Source organism: Lepidochelys kempii, chromosome 8 (assembly GCF_965140265.1).
Source record: "Lepidochelys kempii isolate rLepKem1 chromosome 8, rLepKem1.hap2, whole genome shotgun sequence".
NCBI classification, from domain to species: domain Eukaryota; kingdom Metazoa; phylum Chordata; order Testudines; family Cheloniidae; genus Lepidochelys; species Lepidochelys kempii.
The window spans coordinates 28,782,293-28,802,847 of NC_133263.1; the positions used below are offsets into that span (position 1 = coordinate 28,782,293).

Below are 20,555 nucleotides of genomic sequence, written 5' to 3' on the forward strand. Positions count from 1 at the left end.
CATGGCATTTTGGGAGAAACTGAAAAAGTAGTATAAATGTAAAAATATACAGCTCATTCTGTCTTTGAAATTGTTGGTGTGAAAAGAGTGTTTTATTTAAACAAGGTCTGCTTCAACCTTGATTGACTTGCAGTAAATTGCCTGGTACGAGAGGCAAAAGGAAGTGGATAGAAAAATGGCAATCAGCACCAAATGTTTCACATATTGATTGACAAGCACCAGAGATGTGTTAGAGTAAGATAAATTGGCCAACAGGGCCCATCTTGACAGCTCCTGAGATGGGAAAATTGTTCCTGTTAATTTGCCGCTGGGACCTTGTCATTTATTGGGATATACATTTGAGTTTCTTCTAATTGTATAAACAAAGTTTGGATTCCTATGTAGCATAGTTCAACCTCTGTTAGGTAATTTTTTTTGTCTGCACTTTTTCTGAGCTGTATTTGTAAACGGCTTTAAGATTGGGGAGAAGGGAGTCACTTAAAGAAGCAGTTTAGCCTGAAATGCAGTGCATTATTCTACTGTCATTATGGATTGAACCTTAGGACCAGTTTGACTTCAGTGGGGGTTTAGCCTGAGTGAGAAGAGCATAACAGGGCCCCAAATCATGTTCGTAGGATAGTCACATCCAGATTTATACTACTTCATCCTAGCAAATTTAATCATTACTATAATGAAAAGATTTCTTACCTTTTTAACACATCTCATTTTGTACTTGCAAATGCCTTTTAATAAGGTTACAGGTTTTTTTAGTACTGCAGGGTAAAACTCCCTTTTCTATAAAGAAGTCTTTTCATCTTTGCAATTTCTTTTCATTAAAAGGATATTTTATCTTTTTAATTTCCTGTACTGCTTTCCCAATGTCCCCATTAATTATAGTGGCACCCGCTAGTGCTGAGATAGTTAATGGTCTGACAGCCTTTACATTGGAATCTTCCATTTAGAAGGGTTTGACTTGGTCTATAAAAATTTGATGTAAAGTGAAATTTAACATAAATATTCTCAGCTCAGGAGTCAATGTTTGTTCATTTTCTTTTTATTTTCCTTTTTTTAATCCAGCAGATTCCGGTGTTAATTTATAGCATGTCCAAGGAGAGAGGATGCTTTTTTTGGTGTTTTGTTTTATCTTTAATCCTCAGACTCTCAACTCAACAGTGGCTTTAAAAAGAATGAAATTGTACACACCATTATTCCAAGTTGGGGACTGGTCAGAATTTTATTTATTTTTCATTTATACTGGTCATTTGTGGCTAGATTCTGGTGTTGCCACAAACCCTGTGTATGGTGGGGCAGTGCATAGGTGTGCTGTCCCAGAAACAGCACAGGGAAGGAACTGGGTATGCAAGTCTTTCAGCAGACATAGTGCCAGATTTTTAAAAGTATTTAGGTGCCTAAAGATTCAGATAGATTCCTAGTAGGATTTTCAGAAGCACTTAAGCACTTCAGATTAATTTCAGTGGGAGGTAGGCACCTTGGCACTTTTGAAAATCCCGGTAGACACCCATCTACTTACATACCCCAAAATTCCACTGAAGTCAATGTGGACTGTATAAGCCCTGGTCTACCCTAGGACTTTAGGTCGAATTTAGCAGTGTTAAATCGATGTAAACCTGCACCCGTCCACATGATGAAGCCCTTTATTTCGACTTAAAGGGCTCTTAAAATCGATTTCCTTACTCCACCCCTGACAAGTGGATTAGCGCTTAAATCGGCCTTCCCGGTTCAAATTTCATAGAATCATAGAATATCAGGGTTGGAAGGGACCTCAGGAGGTCATCTAGTCCAACCCCCTGCTCAAAAGCAGGACCCATCCCCAATTAAATCATCCCAGCCAGGGCTTTGTCAAGCCTGACCTTAAAAACTTCTAAGGAAGGAGATTCCACCACCTCCCTAGGCAACGCATTCCAGTGTTTCACCACCCTCCTAGTGAAAAAGTTTTTCCTAATATCCAACCTAAACCTCCCCCACTGCAACTTGAGACCATTACTCCTTGTCCTGTCCTCTTCCACCACTGAGAATAATCTAGAACCATCCTCTCTTGAACCACCTCTCAGGTAGTTGAAAGCAGCTATCAAATCCCCCCTCATTCTTCTCTTCCGCAGACTAAACAATCCCAGTTCCCTCCGCCTCTCCTCATAAGTCATGTGTTCCAGACCCCTAATCATGTTTGTTGCCCTTCGCTGGACTCTTTCCAATTTATCCACATCCTTCTTGTAGTGTGGGGCCCAAAACTGGACACAGTACTCCAGATGAGGCCTCACCAATGTCGAATAGAGGGGGACGATCACGTCCCTCGATCTGCTCGCTATGCCCCTACTTATACATCCCAAAATGCCATTGGCCTTCTTGGCAACAAGGGCACACTGCTGACTCATATCCAGCTTCTCGTCCACTGTCACCCCTCGGTCCTTTTCCGCAGAACTGCTGCCCAGCCATTCGGTCCCTAATCTGTAGCTGTGCATTGGGTTCTTCCGTCCTAAGTGCAGGACCCTGCACTTATCCTTTTTGAACCTCATCAGATTTCTTTTGGCCCAATCCTCCAATTTGTCTAGGTCCCTCTGTATCCTATCCCTGCCCTCCAGCGTATCTACCACTCCTCCCAGTTTAGTATCATCCGCAAATTTGCTGAGAGTGTAATCCACACCATCCTCCAGATCATTTATGAAAATATTGAACAAAACCGGCCCCAGGACCGACCCCTGGGGCACTCCACTTGACACCGGCTGCCAACTAGACATGGAGCCATTGATCACTACCCGTTGAGCCCGACAATCTAGCCAACTTTCTACCCACCTTATCATCCATTCATCCAGCCCGTACTTCTTTAACTTGCTGACAAGAATACTGTGGGAGACCGTATCAAAAGCTTTGCTAAAGTCAAGAAACAATACATCCACTGCTTTCCCTTCATCCACAGAACCAGTAATCTCATCATAGAAGGCGATTAGATTAGTCAGGCATGACCTTCCCTTGGTGAATCCATGCTGACTGTTCCTGATCACTTTCCTCTCATGTAAGTGCTTCAGGATTGATTCTTTGAGGACCTGCTCCATGATTTTTCCGGGGACTGAGGTGAGGCTGACTGGCCTGTAGTTCCCAGGATCTTCCTTCTTCCCTTTTTTAAAAGTTGGCACTAGATTAGCCTTTTTCCAGTCATCCGGGACTTCCCCCGTTTGCCACGAGTTTTCAAAGATAATGGCCAATGGCTCTGCTATCACAGCCGCCAGTTCCTTTAGCACTCTCGGATGCAACTCGTCCGGCCCCATGGACTTGTGCACGTCCAGCTTTTCTAAATAGTCCCTAACCACCTCTTTCTCCACAGAGGGCTGGCCATCTATTCCCCATGTTGTGATGCCCAGCGCAGCAGTCTGGGAGCTGACCTTGTTAGTGAAGACAGAGGCAAAAAAAGCATTGAGTACATTAGCTTTTTCCACATCCTCTGTCACTAGGTTGCCTCCCTCATTCATTAAGGGGCCCACACTTTCCTTGGCTTTCTTCTTGTTGCCAACATACCTGAAGAAACCTTTCTTGTTACTCTTAACATCTCTCGCTAGCTGCAGCTCCAGGTGAGATTTGGCCCTCCTGATTTCATTCTTACATGCCCGAGCAATATTTTTATACTATTCCCTGGTCATATGTCCAACCTTCCACTTCTTGTAAGCTTCTTTTTTATGTTTAAGATCCGCTAGGATTTCACCGTTAAGCCAAGCTGGTCGCCTGCCATATTTACTATTCTTTTGACACATCGGGATGGTTTGTCCCTGTAACCTCAACAGGGATTCCTTGAAATACAGCCAGCTCTCCTGGACTCCTTTCCCCTTCATGTTAGCCCCCGAGGGGATCCTACCCATCCGTTCCCTGAGGGAGTCGAAGTCTGCTTTCCTGAAGTCCAGGGTCCGTATCCTGCTGCTTACCTTTCTTCCCTGTGTCAGGATCCTGAACTCAACCAACTCATGGTCACTGCCTCCCAGATTCCCATCCATTTTTGCTTCCCCTACTAATTCTTCAGCTTTGACATGGGGTGAAGATCAACTGGTGCGCTTGTATGCACATTTACAAGATATATGGTAACTACATATCTGAAGTCTGAATTTAATCTCTTCACTGGAAGATTTCTCTGGCATGAACATTCAAAGCATATTAGCTGATACAGGTTCACAAGCAGAGAAATTACATTTCTTTCTTCCCAGCTTTTAAATTACAGTTTGAATTAAAGTTTGAAATTCAGTCCAGGCGAGGTCCCAAGCAAGTCTCTGGGGGTGAATTTCTCCCAAATTATGTCCTGATTTTTAGGACTTTGTTTTTATCCACAGCAATGGTAGAAGGAGCTCCAAGACAATGCCTTATATATAGTTCAATTATAATGATATATGAATAGCTTGCTAACGCCTTATTTTATGGTGATCATGTTAATGCTTGCTTTCTTGATTAAATGTACAAGTGGATTTGTCCATTTCATCTTATTCTTATGATTGGCTAAATCAGAAGTACAGTAAACGTAGAGCACAAAATTTGACTTTAGTGAATGGTGAAAAAAAATCACTGGAACAAATTATTGTTTTCCAGCTATGAAGATATCATTAAGCATATGCCAAGTAATCAGCTTGCAAGTGTAATACGTTCATGAAGGAAAGGAGTGTTCTAATCTTATTCAGTGATGTTTTTCCCAAGACAGCAACAGCTTTTATAAAATGAGGGTTATATCTTCTCATTATGGAATCTAATCTCCCCAAAAGACATTCAACAGCTGCAAAACCCTAACATCTTTTAGTTGTAAATTGTTTTTATTATTTATCCTCATTTAACTAAAAAAGAAAGGGCTATCAGATGATTTAACAAGACAAGAATTTAGTGACTTTAGCTTTCGACAGCATCAGATAATTTCCTCACATGCTGATTTCTTTTGGATCTGTTTTCAGTATGAATCTCTGGTTCCCTTTAGTGTCCAAATTCTGCGCAAGTTTTACATAGGCCTTATGTAGATTGTGTAGGAAACGGAGAGTTTAATGCTGGTTATTAAAATTAATCATCTCTCTTTAGCACACATGTGGATTGTGATAGCTGACTTTCCTGTGCATTTTGAAAAAAGTTGTCAGTGAGTGATCATCCTCCAGATAGTAGATACTTTTCCATGCAAATGTTAGTAATAATAGTACTCTGCACTGATAAGGTAGTTTTCATATTCATAGCACTTCACAAACATGTTATCTTCACAAGTAAGTATTTCTATGCCTATTTTATAGAGGTTAATTCAGATTGCTCAAGGCCAGAGAATGTGAAAGGAGTAGAAGAAGGACTCGAACTCAGGACTCAGGCTGGATCAAAGTCACTGAGCCACCTGTGTGCACTTTTTCACTCTCCCTCTGTCAAAGATCAAAGGTGCTACATATATTCCATTGAATATTGTGACTGTTTCTGATTTTTGAAAAGAAAACATGCTCAATATGGAAATATTTTACTATTTAATTTCTAATTCTCTCTGTCTTTTATACTTAGTTTTTCTTTGGTCTTTAAAAATAAATGACTTTTGTTTGGTAGTTGTTAGATAATTTAATGATTCATTTGGAGAGAACTTTGTACGCAGTTTCTCCTTCACTGCAGGCAAAGTCTGCTTAGAATAATGAGCAATGCAAACCCAGTTAAACTTCTTTTGTTATTTTCGTGAATATTATCTTAACTTCTCTTTTACCTGTTCCTTGAAATTTGAAATTACAGATTCCTTTTTTAGTTTCAGGCCTGAGGTCCTGCAAACTTAGATATTAAATTAATCTTCAGCCTTAAGAGGAAGTAGCATGACTCCAGCAGAATTGCAAATGAGAAATTATCTATTTTTATTAAGACCTCTACAAAAATCCTTATCCTTAACACCACCATGTGCAGTTCAGTTTATAAATTGGGCAAATGTCAGTCCTACACCGTTATGATAATTGTCTAGGATCCTGTTTGACTAAAGAATTATATATGTATTATGCTGATAACGGGTTTCAGAAATTTCAGAACCTAGCAAAAAACAGTTTGTTACAATAAATCATATCATGTCATTCTAAATCACCTTGGAGAAAGATGAACATTTCCAGGAGCAGAAGTACAAACTGTGGATGATACTTTGCTACCTTATTCATTTTGAGAATTTTCTTATTACACAAGTAATCCCATCGATTTCATTGGGACCACTGGAAGCATAAGCACTACTCTGTGTGACTGAGACTGACTGAGCTGGGCCTTGCATAAATGATGTGTTTGTGTAATTCCAGTTAAAAAAAGCAAAGGATGGTTACTCACAAGACACTTTTTTTTTTTTTATATACACAAGACACAATTTGCCTGACTGGACCAGTCTAGCCTGTATTGTATTGTACTTGTACATGACTTCATGTTTTTGCGTTATCTTGACTCCATTCACACCATAGCAATGACTGGTGCTTATTTTGCATGACATACGCAATGAAAAGGCTAATCCCCAAGGCATGTTGTTTCCTTTGTTTTGTAAATCAGATCAGTTTATTTTAGAGTTCAGTGGTTGGCTCTTTAACAGTGAGGGCTATTAAAGCCATAGTAATGACTTATTTCTGCTGGTTCATTGTTGTTGTAAGTCATTTTGAATATTTTCTGTTTTCTCTGATTCTTTATTTTTGGCCACTGATTTAAGTATTAGGTTTTTGCTTCACCTCACACAATCACCTTCTGTGACTTCCTAGTGTGACACTGTGACCCAACCGCTGTTTCACCGCGCCTTGATGAGCCTTTAGGAATTTAAGACCCACATTTTTAAAGGATTCAGTCATTGCTCCGCTGAGTGGAGCAATGTCTCACCCTTAGGCAGCCTGTTGCCTAGTGAAATTTTCAGTCCTCAGGTGGCACCATGCCGCCTAGGTGCCTTATAGAAGAGTGCCTGGGGACAGTTAAGCCTAAGAAAGGGATTTTCAGAAAGCAACCATCTGACTGAGGTACCACCTAAGTTAGCCCAGAGTGAAATGCAGAGGAGAGGTGCAAGGAAAGGAGAGATGTGCTTACACGTTTAAGTGGCTGACCCAGTGCACCTGGCTGTTGTGCCAGAGGTAAGTGCCTCTCTCCACTCAGGATCCTCAGCTGTGAACCCTCTCCTGGTGTTAGGAACCTAAGCCAGATCAGCTGCTTAAGTAGTCTATGCCATAGTATCCAAAACTGTCTTTCTCTCTCTCCTCCTTGCTTATGCTCAAAACCTCTCTGACACCCATGCTACATTCACCTGTGATCCTAGTTGTGTTTGTGCAGATGCTGCGCTGCCCATCCACCTATTGATAGCCTGGATCTGGCCTTCCTGTTGCAGGTCTGATGAGTGTCAGGTCTTAGGTGTGCTCAGGTCATGCCTCCGGAATTGGGCCTTGCTGGCAGGATAGGAATTCCCCTGCCTAGCTTCATCTTGAGCAGCTCATTAGCTGTGGGGTGTGACAGCAGTGCTTAGGCTGCTTTGAAAATGCTGACCCCCAGAAATTTAGAGGTGTTAGGCACCTAGCGGGGGTTAGGCAGTGCCTAAGCTGAAGATCTGAAAATGTCAGTGGCGTCTATGTGGTGGATTTAAGTGGTTATGTGTCTGTTTAGGCATCTAAACCCCTAGGCCCTAGGGACATCGATAAATCTGGAGTTTGGATAGGACTGGATTCCAAATCAGACTGTCTCCTCTTATGAAGACCTTATTTCTTCTTTCATGTGCACAGTGGTCACACTAAAAATATTTCTCTTAGTTCGACTGTTTTTGCCAGTGTGCTACTTTAAGAGATTGGAGATTTAGAAACATTTAAAGTAACTTTCCTCTGTCATACCTCTCAGCTGCCCCTTGCTTTAAATCCTGATTTACTCCTGTCTTCTCTCTTATTTTCAGACTTGTTCGCATCATTAAAAGCTGTATTATGAAATTTAAATGATAGGAAGTATCACTGATGCTAAAGAAATTGATCTCTCATAATCATTTAAAATTTTCTTCCCTACTTTTCTTGTATACCTCATTTTAGACCCTTCTCTAGTCTTGGCAGGTTGTGAAGTATGTGACAAAGAGGGCTTAATCAAGTTCTTTTTAGAGGTAAATTATTGCTGCTGCTGACAAACCAATAGGCTTACTATTGAGCAATGTCTCACCTTTCTCCTGGGAACTGAAAGGACATATTAGTCAGCTTCAGGAGCAAACAAGAATGTGAGGATTCAAACCCGGGCACTCCCATGTGAGAGCCCTTATTCCCTGGTTCTCCAGCTGGCCTCTTTTGAGTGTATATAAAGAGCAAATGCTGTTTCAGTTATAAAAATGGAGGCTGGTGTTACTAAACCAGAAAAAAGAAATTTTATTTTCTGGTAACCATTCTAATTTCATCACCATGGCTCAGAAAACTTATTTCCTAGTGCCAATTTTGACAGTACCTATTTAATTTATTGAATAGGACTTTTCTTAAGAGTGCCCAGCTTGAAAGTCGCCAATCATAAACAAATCCTTCTTTTCACAAGTATTTGAAACACAGCTTATTCATGCAAAACAGCTACTCGGTTAAAGAATGGCGGAGAGTCTGCTGAATGTGCTATACCTCAGGAAATTTTCACATTTATCTGCTTCCTGCATAATATATATTGCTGTGCACTGCAAAAACATGCATCTTATGTTATCTAATTGTTTCCTGACACATTTAGCAACATTTCACACTTTTTAAAGTGACATTAACATTGCTGACAGTGTAGGTGCTTCAATTAGGCTGGCTTTGAATTGGAGCCAGGATGCAGTGCATGTCCCCTAATCGTGCTCATAGAAGAAGAAGAAGAAAAAGATACGATTCACGGAAATGGGGACTTTGCCAATATTTTCACGTAGCTTCCTATTAATTGTGTCAATTCTGTGTGTATTTGCTCAGGAAAGGGTAGGGTAAGCTTCCTTTGTTATTTAAATCACCTCTAGTTGTAGGCCAAAATTGTCCACCACAGATACCCTCCATACTACTGCTTGATGTCCAGAGGCCTCCTTCCATACTATTACTTGATAAATGTGGTAGTTGCCGATAAGACCTTGGCAGTTGCTGTTTGAAAGTAATTTCTATTACAGTAGCACCACAGGTGGGTACAAAGTATAGGGAGTATCTGTATTTCCACAGAAATGCATGTTCTATTCAATGACTGAATGTCAACATTTGAATGTTTGCCACTATATTCAGCTCTCTTTATTATTATGGTATCAATTATAATGGGAATATCTCATCTTCTTTCCCCTCTGAAAATATTCTCCTCTCCCATTGGGTACCTTTCCAGTTCCCTGGCTGTCTGCATTTACCCTTCGGTTTCCCATGAGGTGTTATCGAGTTGATCATTTAAGAAATACTGATGTGAAAATTTCCCATCCTATTGTCCATCCTGTGCAGTAAAGTCCGTGCAGTTTCATTTTGACCTACATATAGGAAAAGAATATCATGTACATTTGTGTCCTGGTCCTCAGAAACAGACTATACAACAAAGATAGCTGGATTCAGTAAAAGACGTGCATTTAGTTATATTTGTGTATGATACAATATGTAAATGATGTGGACCATCCATGTTTATCCTGTATATGGAAGGATTGCATTTTAGATAACTACAAATTAGGTATGTCACAACCTCTCGATTATGAAGATTACCAGTTTTATAAAGCTACTGGAAATCTCATTTTGTTTATAAATGCCCTAAGCTATGGTAGGCTAATTTCTTGATGTCTTTCTAAGTGTAATTTTTCAGAGAAGATATGCTGTTTAACTACAAGAAGTCTTTGTGTAATATGTTGGAGATACATGTACTGGTGCAGCAAAAATCTGGGGAGACAGCTCATTTGTTAACCCCATAAATGAGATTCTTCAAATGAGAAAAGCCCAAGAATGCAAAGTTACAAATAAAATAAGCTTCATACTCTGTTTATCATTATTAAATCATAAAAGGTGATAGTCTTTCTAAAAAGATGTTTTATACAAATTCATAATTTACGATTCATCGTGGAATGAAAAAAATTGGGGGCAGGAGCAGCCTCCTGTTGACATTAATAGCAAAACTACAATTGACATCAGAGAGAGCCGAATTGATCACTTGGCCGTCTTTAGAGCACTGTACTCTCACTAACTCTGTGTCTCTCTTCTGTGTGTTGAATAAACAGGTCTCTAAAAAGACCAAGGGTTCAATCTCTGTCTCTGTAGGAAGTATAATATTTTTACATGGTACAAAAATATGAATATATTTGGCCAATTTACTGGGATACAGTACAGATGAATGGGCCCATTACTTCTATTTTAAGAAAATGTTCTAACAAGTAAATTGTTATCATGGCCTTTGACTGCCTCACTTATATTCTGCCCACTAATCTATTTCCCCTGATACGTACTCTAATTTTCCATCGCTGTGCTGCTTCATATCGCTGCCTTTTTTAAATTAAACAACCTGCCCTCAAATAAAATAAATATCCTTCTCATCAATATGGAACTTTATGTCAAAAAATTTGGCATCACCCACTTTTTCTGAGCTACAAATGAGAACTAGATTAATTATATTTTTCGTTTCTCCTTCTAATGTCTGACTTTCTAGGAGAAGGGATTTTTTTAAAAGTACCAATATATTTGTTAAAAGCTCTCTAAAATATTAAATATTTTTCTGTAACATATGTTACATATGCAAAATACATGATGGCGTGTTGTAATGTAAAGATTTGATTGGCATTCAGTTGAGCTGACCCACATAAATTTGAGGCATTACCACTATTGAGTAAATATGTTTTGTTGGCATGAGTTTGTCTTGACCAAAAACATAAACACAAACACTTACACGCCTCACACTCCTATAAAATAACCGTTGGTATAATACAAGACTATATTTCCATATGGTACAGCATATGCAGATTTTAAAAATATGAAAAGTCTTCTCTCTTCCTTTCATCTCACATGTAGTGTTGAAATAGACCCAGTATGTGTGAGAATTCGTTGTACACACTATATACAGTGTCACATTCCTGTCTGAGGTGTGTCAAATCTCAAACCAGCTGCTTGTTCCCAACGGAATGTTGCAGAGAAATAATTAGAAGCCAATTCTGCTCACTCATTTTCCTTGAAAGTTTAGGATATATGCTATATTAATTCTGCACAAACTTGATGATGATAATAAAAATTGAATCTTGTTATCGGTATTACAGGTATTTCCTGGATTAGGTTAGTGAAAAGGTCTAGGGCTAGCAAGGTGGTGACTGATCACTACTATAAAGTCTAGTTCTTTTCACATTAACTTGTTTGTTTATGCCCATACTACATGATAAAGGTGAAAGCAAATCACATAACAGTTTTGAGTGTGCGTTATTTTTATGAAAGAAACACAAAAATGCATATAGAAACATAAACGGCCTGTTAGAGCAATGTCACATTGCTTTTAGCTCATCTTCTGCAAATTCCAGAACTCTTTTTAGAGAGAAGTGTAGTGTCTAATGGTGCTGGGCATAAAGAACTCCCAAGTGCTAATTCTACTTTAGACATTGACTCAGTATTTGCTCATGAGCATGTCACTTAATTTTTCTTTATCTCCGTTTCCCCATCTATTAAAAAAAAAAAAGGTAATATTTACCTGTGTATCTCCCGGGACTCTTGTGAAGATTAATTATCAAATGTGTGTAAGGTGTTATGAATGCAAAAAAAAAAAAGAGCAAAAGTTCTAAATATTGTTACAATTCATGTTTCCAGATCAGTGGGGATTGGTTGGAGCCAGCTGTTAATAATCGCCATAACTCTCTCTTTGTACACTGAATTTATATTTCTTTCTGATACTCTTTTTGTTGACATGCAGTGCATTGTTTTGTATTCACTCTTTTCTCCTTCCACCTTTTAGGGTCTGTCTTGCCCAGTTAGACTGTAAACTCTTTGGGGCAGCAACATTTTCACCTTTTATATTTGTACAGTGAATAGCTCAGTGGTGCTCCAGTCTCAGTTGGGTCCTGGGGCACTATTATAATATAAATAATAATTATATTATTTCATAACTTATGTAATGTAAGGTTGATATCTGCACACTTACGTAATTTAAGCAGAAAAGCAGTTTGAAGCTGCACAATCATGTCATGTGCATAAAGTTCCTTCTGCAATTTGGTGTGTACCACTGGGGAGCTTCCGTAGGTATTACTGTACAATAAAGAAAGCTGGGGCTTCATGATGCAAAAACACCAAAACCAAATGCTCCAATTGTACATTTTCTTCATTGCTGTATTTTTAGAAATGTTGAAAATGAGGGTGCACCATCTAACATAGTCTTCTTGTGTCTTTAATGTTTGTTGCTAGCACATATGCAGCATATCTTCCTATGGCTCACTGACCTCGGCAGCGTCGCAGAGGTCGCATTTCCACATGGATAAACTGTTCTTGAACAATTTCTCTAACTCACCAAACACAAACCATTTTTATTCCTTCCAAAATCAGGCATGCAGGTCGTCTTGTACTGCCCCCTCTTCCCCCTCCCTCAAACAGACATAGTCATTATGGACAATGAAAAGAATATTCTGTCACCCATCTGTCAGTGTTTGGAGGATTAGACTAAGGCAAGATCTTGGGCATATGAGTCCTGTTGTCAGAGAAGGGGATGGTGCAGTGACTCAAAGGCAGGGAGTGAGGCCCTATGCACCTGATTTCAGCCAGCTGTATGTTGGGGTGGGCTGAGCTGCCTCACTTTGGAGGAACGATCAGGACTCAAGAGTTGAAAAAAAGAGTGCACGGTGGGTGGGGAGGGAGATTCTGTACCTGAAAGATGGGACTAGGTAGAAGTGGGACTGAGAGGGTGTGGAATTGCGGTTGACCAAACCCACATTCAGCCTTATCACTCCTGCAAATTTGACTTGCCCATTATACATATCTACAGTATTCCTGGGCAGAGATGCAGAAATGGCTCAGTGTCTTCATTCACACAATGGAGTCTGGGTTATGTGTTAAGGATTCCCTTATAATACTCCACTGTCTCATAACTCCTAGTTATGGCCCATTTCTCACAATAGTATAATTTCATTGAAGGGAATGAGGTAATTCACATTGATTATACTTATCACTGTCCCATGTCTTCAGTAGTATTGATGGGCACCGGTAGCAAAAACATTCTAAGAGGGAGGTTTAGGCCGGATATATTCTGTGGTACATTCATACATCTCTTGCCCCGTGACTCCAATGAGCTCCCATATTTGGGCCATTGGAGGCAGTTGTCATTATTAGTGACAAAATTCTGCATGTGCTTTTTTACTTGTGCTGATGCCCGCTGTGGTCACCAATGGATCGTGCTATGTTCATATTTCAAATTTGCATCCATTTCTACCTTTGGTGAAATCCTGTTGCGAGGACAATTCATGGCTTCGTATAATTGCCACAACTGGATGTTTTCCTCTGTTACAGGATTTTGCAAGAAATCTGTACTTCTAATAAATCATGTCCAGGATCCTGCAGAACAGACAAAAGCAAGAAAGTATAAGTGTAATCACTGTGTTTTAGACGTATTATATACAGTCTTGCTCCCAGTGAAGTCAGTGGCTAAATTCCCATTGACTTAAGTAGATATCAGGCCCATAATTTGTGTTAGCTTCCAATGCTTACCAGCTGGCATGTTTCCTAGTTGCAGGAAAAATATGTGAGTAACCTAATAAAACATAGAAATTGCTTAGCAAATTCAGTAAAATTTACTATACAGGAAATATTGTTGTAGACGGAATATCCAAAGTAACTAAACATCCTAATTACTTGTCAAATTGGGGGCTTCACAGAGTACACACATCAAAAAATGTAAACAAAGAAAAATGTTACAAAAGATATTGTTCCAATATCTCATGCTTAAATTCCATTGGCATTTTGATTATGCTGCAGTTGCATTGCCCATAGTAGGGCCTCTGAAAATGTTACTTCTAGAAATATTACAGGGATAAGGAATAATTGTCTGACTGAGACTGGGATTATATACCCCAGGCCATTCCAGGGTCTAGCTGCCTCAATATGGAAGGATTATCATTCACCTCTTCTCTCTTCAGGGGTGCTGTAGGAACTGTATTTTTCCCTCCTTTAGTGCGGGTCTGGTCCCAGTAAACATGCAGCTAGAAAGCATGGCAGAAGAATGATTTAATTTTGTATTGCTTTCCTGTTTTCTGCTGGTGGGAAGTGGGTCTGATCATTCTAAATGGCTGAACAGGAAGTTACATGATTTTGCAAAATGGAAAAGAAATAAGGTGTAACCAGTGATTATCTTCATGTATCATTTTGGCCACTAAGGCCCAAGTCCTGCAAAGCACTTAAGCACATACTTAACTTTTAAACATGTGAGTAATCTCATTGGCCTGTTAACATCAATGGAAAGACTCTCATTAACTTTAATTGGTTTCTAGATCAAACCCTAACGGCTTTGCTGGATTGGGCCCAAGTGATCGGATATAAAGACTAGGAGAAATATAAATACTCAGCTAAATTGACGGGTAGACATGTGCTTAATTTTAAGCATGTGCATAATCCCATTGTGAAAGCAACCTGCGGGAGAGCATTACTTTGATTTAAGAGCGGGTTCCTGACCTGCATTTTAATCCCGGGAATATGCTTTCTATGGGGTTTTCTTTCTGTAATAAATTGTAAGTAACCAAGGGGTTGTTTTTGTATGAAAACTCTTTGGATCAAATGCTGAAAATGTCCTGACTGGGATATGCAGGAGCTCAGCACTCTCAAGATCTGGGCCTTTGGCTTTCTTATTTGTGGACATTTCTGTGGGATAGAAATGAAGCTAACCAGGCCTTTCCCCTCCCCCCCCCACCCTTTGTTTAGCTGTATCTCATTCATCCAGCATCAGTTCATCTAATCAGTTACAGACTGATGCTGTGGAGACATTCCTGGAATGACTTCACAACATAGCTGATCATTTTGAATATGATACAAAGGGGCGAGTTGGTACCAGTGGTCAATAGGTATTTTGATTCTGCCCCAACTGTAATCATATATACTAATGACCAGTTTCAATGTGACTTTTTAAAAATATTTTTTCATTACACTCATTGCTGACCTTTGATCCATGTGTCCTCTTTCCCAGGTCGTCCCATTCCACCTACATCCTCGTCTAGCCTTCTCCCATCTGCTCAGCTGCCCAGTTCCCATAATCCTCCACCAGTTAGCTGCCAGATGCCATTGCTAGACAGCAATACCTCCCATCAGATCATGGACACCAACCCTGATGAGGAATTCTCTCCTAATTCATATCTACTAAGAGCATGTTCAGGGCCACAACAGGCTTCCAGCAGTGGTAAGGAAATTTCAAGCATATGGAATGTTGTTATGACCTTTTTTGTGTCATGTTTGCAAGTATATGTCTGTATCATACAAAATGTTGACTCCTAAATATGAAAATGAAGAAAAAATAACAGTTTTGTAATTTATTGCGTTTATGTTCTTTTGGGGAACACTGTGTATCATATTTAGTTTTCCTTTATTTCACTGTAGAGTATTTCTTTTATATTAAGAGTGATTTAAGGCATGTAAAAACTATTAGTGCATCCCTGTTGCTGAGAGAATGACTCACTCAACTAGGTGGTAGCCTTGAAGCAGTCTCTTGTAGAAGGGACATGTGTATAAGGTACTGTACACAATGGTAGTGGTTTGCATTTTTATAGATCAATGATATATGTAAAGCAAACTCTCAGGCTGTGTACCAGAAAGTGTGTCCTGCACCGGTTATTGTGTTGTGCTCTTGTTTCAATATTATATCTAATCCTAGCTTGTCAGCTTATATATAACTAAACTATTGATGTTTTTAGACAACTAATTTATGTCTGGAAAACATTTTAGGCCCCAGTTTTCAAAAGTGGGATCTGATTTTGTGTTGCCTCTGTTTGGTGCCTCAATATCTGGGTGCCCATCTTGGGCCAGTAAGGGCCATTTTCAGAAATGCTGAGCCACCGTGACTCCATCTGTAGTCAGTGGAATCTGTGAATGCTCAGTGCTTTCTGAAAATGAGGCTCTAGATGTCTCAGGCTGAGGGACCCAAAATCACAGGCCACTTTTGGAAATGTTAGGCGCACAAGTCTTCACTTATTTTTTGCGTTAGGTTATTTTGTCAAGGAAATGCATCCAGTTGATATGGACCATATTCAGATATGTGTGTGTGTAATTCCTATAAACTTAAGTGGGAGTTTTCAGAGGACAGTCTGACCATTAGTCTCTTGCATGAGAAAGGTTTCAAATATTCTTTATAAAACGCATTTGACCCTAATTCTCCTTAATGATGCTATTCTGAACTTCTGTTTTGGAAGGTTATTCACTTACGGTTGTAGTTAATGTACATTTAAAACCCTTAGCTAATAAAAATGTTTTACTTACAACTTATAGCCTTGACATTTAACCCCAATAAACACACAGAAAAGTGACAGAAAAAGTAGAAGATGCAGTTACTGATCACTCACAATTTCTCCCCAGGTCCTCTGTTCTCTATAATGATGTAGGTCTGCGTGACACTACGAATCCTGTGGGGCATGGATCTTTTGGTATTTATGCACGTGCCCAGTAAATTTTAATTATAAAGTTTGCTGACCAAGATATACTAGTGTTAAATCAGATTACCACACATTGGTGCACCCAACAGAGTCATCTGCTGGATGTAGTCATACATGGGAACCCAAATGTTTGACTGGAGAATGGAGAAATGTGGCACTAAAAAGCATCTGCAGGTTTAATGACTATTTATATTTCATTTTAAATGATGATTTATCATTGCAAGTCTTTTATGTCTTAGAACCTTGGGGTGGCCTTGGCCATGTTTCATGTTGCTCTCAGGCTGTGGGCTGATACTATGTACCTTTATAGTATACTCAAAAAAGTTTTGAATTGCTTTTTTAAAGGCTGGTATGGCTCAGCATTTTGGCTCTGTGCCCCACCACAACAATTTTCAAGCATGTTCCATTTTCACCTTTAATAACGTATCAGGTTTCTCAAAAGGGGAGCTTATTATGTTTCATTTCTAATTTTGAATGTACCACAAACAGGCGATTACCTATTACCTCATTCTGACCACAGCTGTGTGCAGGGTTCTTTAAACAGCACTTTGCTGTGGGGGCTCTTCAGAACTTGTCAGATTCCTTAAATAACTAAATAAGTATTCAAGGTATTTCCTTTAGTGCACAAGTGAATACTGAAGATACTAATATTTATCTTAAACAGGTAACGCTCACATGTTCTTAAGCATCACCTTGTCTAACGGTATGTCTACACTACGAAATTAGGTCGAATTTATAGAAGTCGATTTTTTAGAAATTGGTTTTATATATTTGAGTGTGTGTGTCCCCACAGAAAATGCTCTAAGTGCATTAAGTGCTTCCACAGTACCGAGGCTAGAGTCAACTTCCGGAGCATTGCACTGTGGGTAGCTATCCCACAGTTCCCGCAGTCTCTGCTGCCCATTGGAATTCTGGGTTGAGATCCCAATGCCTGATGGGGCTAAAACATTGTCGCGGGTGGTTCTGGGTACATATCGTCAGGCCCCCGTTCCCTCTGCTGATGAGCTGTGCATGGTCACCTCTGCTGATGAGCTCTGCATGGTCACCTGCAGCTTGCCAAGCTGGCCAAACAGGAAATGAGATTCAAAAGTTCGCGGTTCTTTTCCTGTCTACCTGGCCAGTGCATCTGAGTTGAGAGTGCTGTCCAGAGCTGTCACAATGGAGCACTCTGGGATAGCTCCTGGAGGCCAATACCATCGAATTGTGTCCACAGTACCCCAAATTCGACCCGGCAAGGCCAATTTAAGTGCTAATCCACTTGTCAGGGGTGGAGTAAGGAAATCGATTTTAAGAGCCCTTTAAGTAAAAAAAAAAGGGCTTCATCGTGTGGACGAGTGCAGGTTTACATCGATTTAACGCTGCTAAATTCGACCTAAAGTCCTAGTGTAGACCAGGGCTAAGTGCTAAGTGTTACAATAACAAAGATGCTTTCTACCTGCAAGACTTTCAAAGTACCGTATGTCATAAACAGAGATGATCGTGAGCCGTAAAATTCAGACCTGAATCATAATCTGATTTTTGAATGCCTATGCAAATTAAGTTGTTTGGATCCAAGGTTTCAGTTCAGCACATTATGGAGACGGGAGATAGATTAAAATTTGATCTGGATCTGTGTTTGGATTCTAAACCCCTGGAAAGTTCTGAGCATTTTGGATCTAGGGCCTAAATTAATGCCCATCTCTGGTTATTAATGGATGACAAAGATTTTATCTTTAAAAGCTGTGATGCAAACACTTAAATAAACATAGAAAAGACCATACTAAATTTGAAGAATTCTCATGTTGATCACGTTACTTAATAAGGGGCTCCTGTTTGGCTGATGGTATACTTATATTTGCCTCAACACTACGATGATAGGATAACTCCTAAATGGGTTTAAGATGAGTCTTCCTGGATGTGAGTTGATAGTCATCCATATGTACTGACCTGTGCCCTTCATGATAGCCTTCCTTGATATATTTGAAAAATGCATATGCTTAAAAAAATTTACCTAATCTAATCTTCCATCAAATGAGCAATCCATTGTTGATATTATGAAAGCCTTTAATCTACAATAAATCTTTATTAGAACTCATCAGAGCTTCTAGTTTGAGAGAAATGTGATTATAGCACTCTTAAAATGACATTACATCATTGGGGTGATTGGTTTATCATTTGGAGAAGCGACATCAATCATAACTAGCATAACCACACAGTAAATGAATTCAACCTTTCTACTGTGGAACAATGACACTATAATTGCTCAAAATCAGGCTTAAAATGAAATCAGAAAATGCACTTTCTTCAAATATGATGTTAACTTAATGGAATATATTATTAAAAATCGTGTTTGAGGAAATTCTATGTAATTAAAAATATGTGGAAATGTATTCCTTTTTTCTCTCATTAGAACCTGATTTCAGTTGCAGAACCATTTTATATGCAACCGAAATTATGCTGTTTTTAATTGAACGCCCATCATTTATGTTTTTCTACTTTTGTTTCTTAATATATACTATGCAGCAGAATTATATATTAAGGAGGACAAGAGGCTGTTGAAATATGATGCACGTGTTGGTAATATTTTTGAAAAACTCACAAATATTATGGTGGCAAATGAGACCAAAAATGTGTAACATTTTATACATGTAAAGATACCAGAGGGCAGAATATTTCCATAAGAGGTCAGTTTTGTCACTACACTATCTAGAATGGTTTCTTACAGTTAACATGGAAAACAGGCTCATTTTCTTTTGTTGTATAGACACAGGATGTGCTTTATTGTGATTATGTTTAGAAATGAACCTTATCTAATGAAAATATTATTTTGATGTGTGTAGTCAAAAATGGACAGTAGTGGTTATCTGTTCATAGGCTGTATATTTCATAGATAAACAGGATAGATTTTAAGTTACCGACACTCATTTTTTTCTTGTCAAATTAAGATTTACTGCTATTTGAACATCAACCTCGGAAACAAGAGAAGTTTGTGTTTTCTGTTTTCAGTATAACTAACATACCCCTGGATACAATTTATTTTCTTCTGAAATGAGTACCCTCTTGCATGATACATTTTGTTTCAATGGATAGTTAATTAGAGCCTTATTTAAGATCCAGGACTATACTTTAATTTTGAAGCCTCTGAATCCTATAGATTATATGAAAGCAAATGCAATGTTAATTTCTTTTTGTCTGCATAAAGTATTTTGAATTTGAGAATAGGGGAAACTAGAAATTTTACCAAGCCCTGAGACTGAATTCTGTTCTTCATTTGCTCTGAGCTGTTTTCCAGTGGGTTACAGGAATCTAAATGAAAGCAGAATTTGGCCCAGTTTTTCAGTGTTTATGTATCTTTTGACACGGATGAACTAATATAAAGCATTTGGCCCAATTTAAGAGTATACATTCACAAAGAATTCTGGACATAGCCTAGAAGAAAGAACTTTGCTTTTTCACAGGTGCCATTGTGTCTGGGGGGACAACAACAGGGGGAATGATTATGAAATGTGCAGTTGTTATTGAGTATGTTAACATAAATTATTTAACTCATTGGTTTTGACCTTACTCTCAAAGGGTCTTGGTTCTGTGTTAAACTCAAAATAAATAGTAACAAAAATCTTATTAACATGACCCAAGTTTGATATGATTACACATGTGGAATGTGAAACATATACTATAATGCTGTGTGAATGCCTAGTTAAAAGGATCTACCTTCCTCAGTAAGGTACCAAGAGGTACTACAAAATACAGCAGGGCTTCATATTTAGATATTTGGGTTCAAATCCTCATAAACTACCTTTTACGACAGTCTGTTCCAGTGGATACAAAGCATTGCTCTGAAGGAATCTGGGATTTTTTATTATTACATCACCCCTGAAGGTCTTAGTCCAGATTCTCTTCTAGGAGTGATCAAAGCAGTCTGCTTTCTGACCTTCTACAGTTCAGAGTTACGTAAACAGATGCCTCTAGTATCCAGTAGTATAATTTAAAACCCTATGGGAGAAGTCATCTCCCAAAAAAAAAAAAAAAAAAAGGAATCCTGCAGAAAAATAATGAAGTCTCCCACAGACAGTGA

The 20,555-nt window shown here is 38.9% G+C and overlaps 1 protein-coding gene across 10 annotated transcripts in view; it reads left to right on the plus strand.

The window, feature by feature from the left end:
• Positions 1-20,555, plus strand: part of TENM2 (teneurin transmembrane protein 2) — a 1,082,027-nt gene that overhangs the window by 725,742 nt on the left and 335,730 nt on the right. For 9 of the 10 annotated variants that reach the window (XM_073355925.1, XM_073355927.1, XM_073355928.1 and 6 more), the window contains one exon: positions 15,046-15,255. The exons of the other annotated variant lie outside the window; for it this stretch is intronic. In XM_073355925.1, the coding sequence (XP_073212026.1) occupies positions 15,046-15,255 (210 nt within the window). The remainder of the gene's footprint in view (positions 1-15,045; positions 15,256-20,555) is intronic. 10 annotated transcript variants of the gene reach the window in all.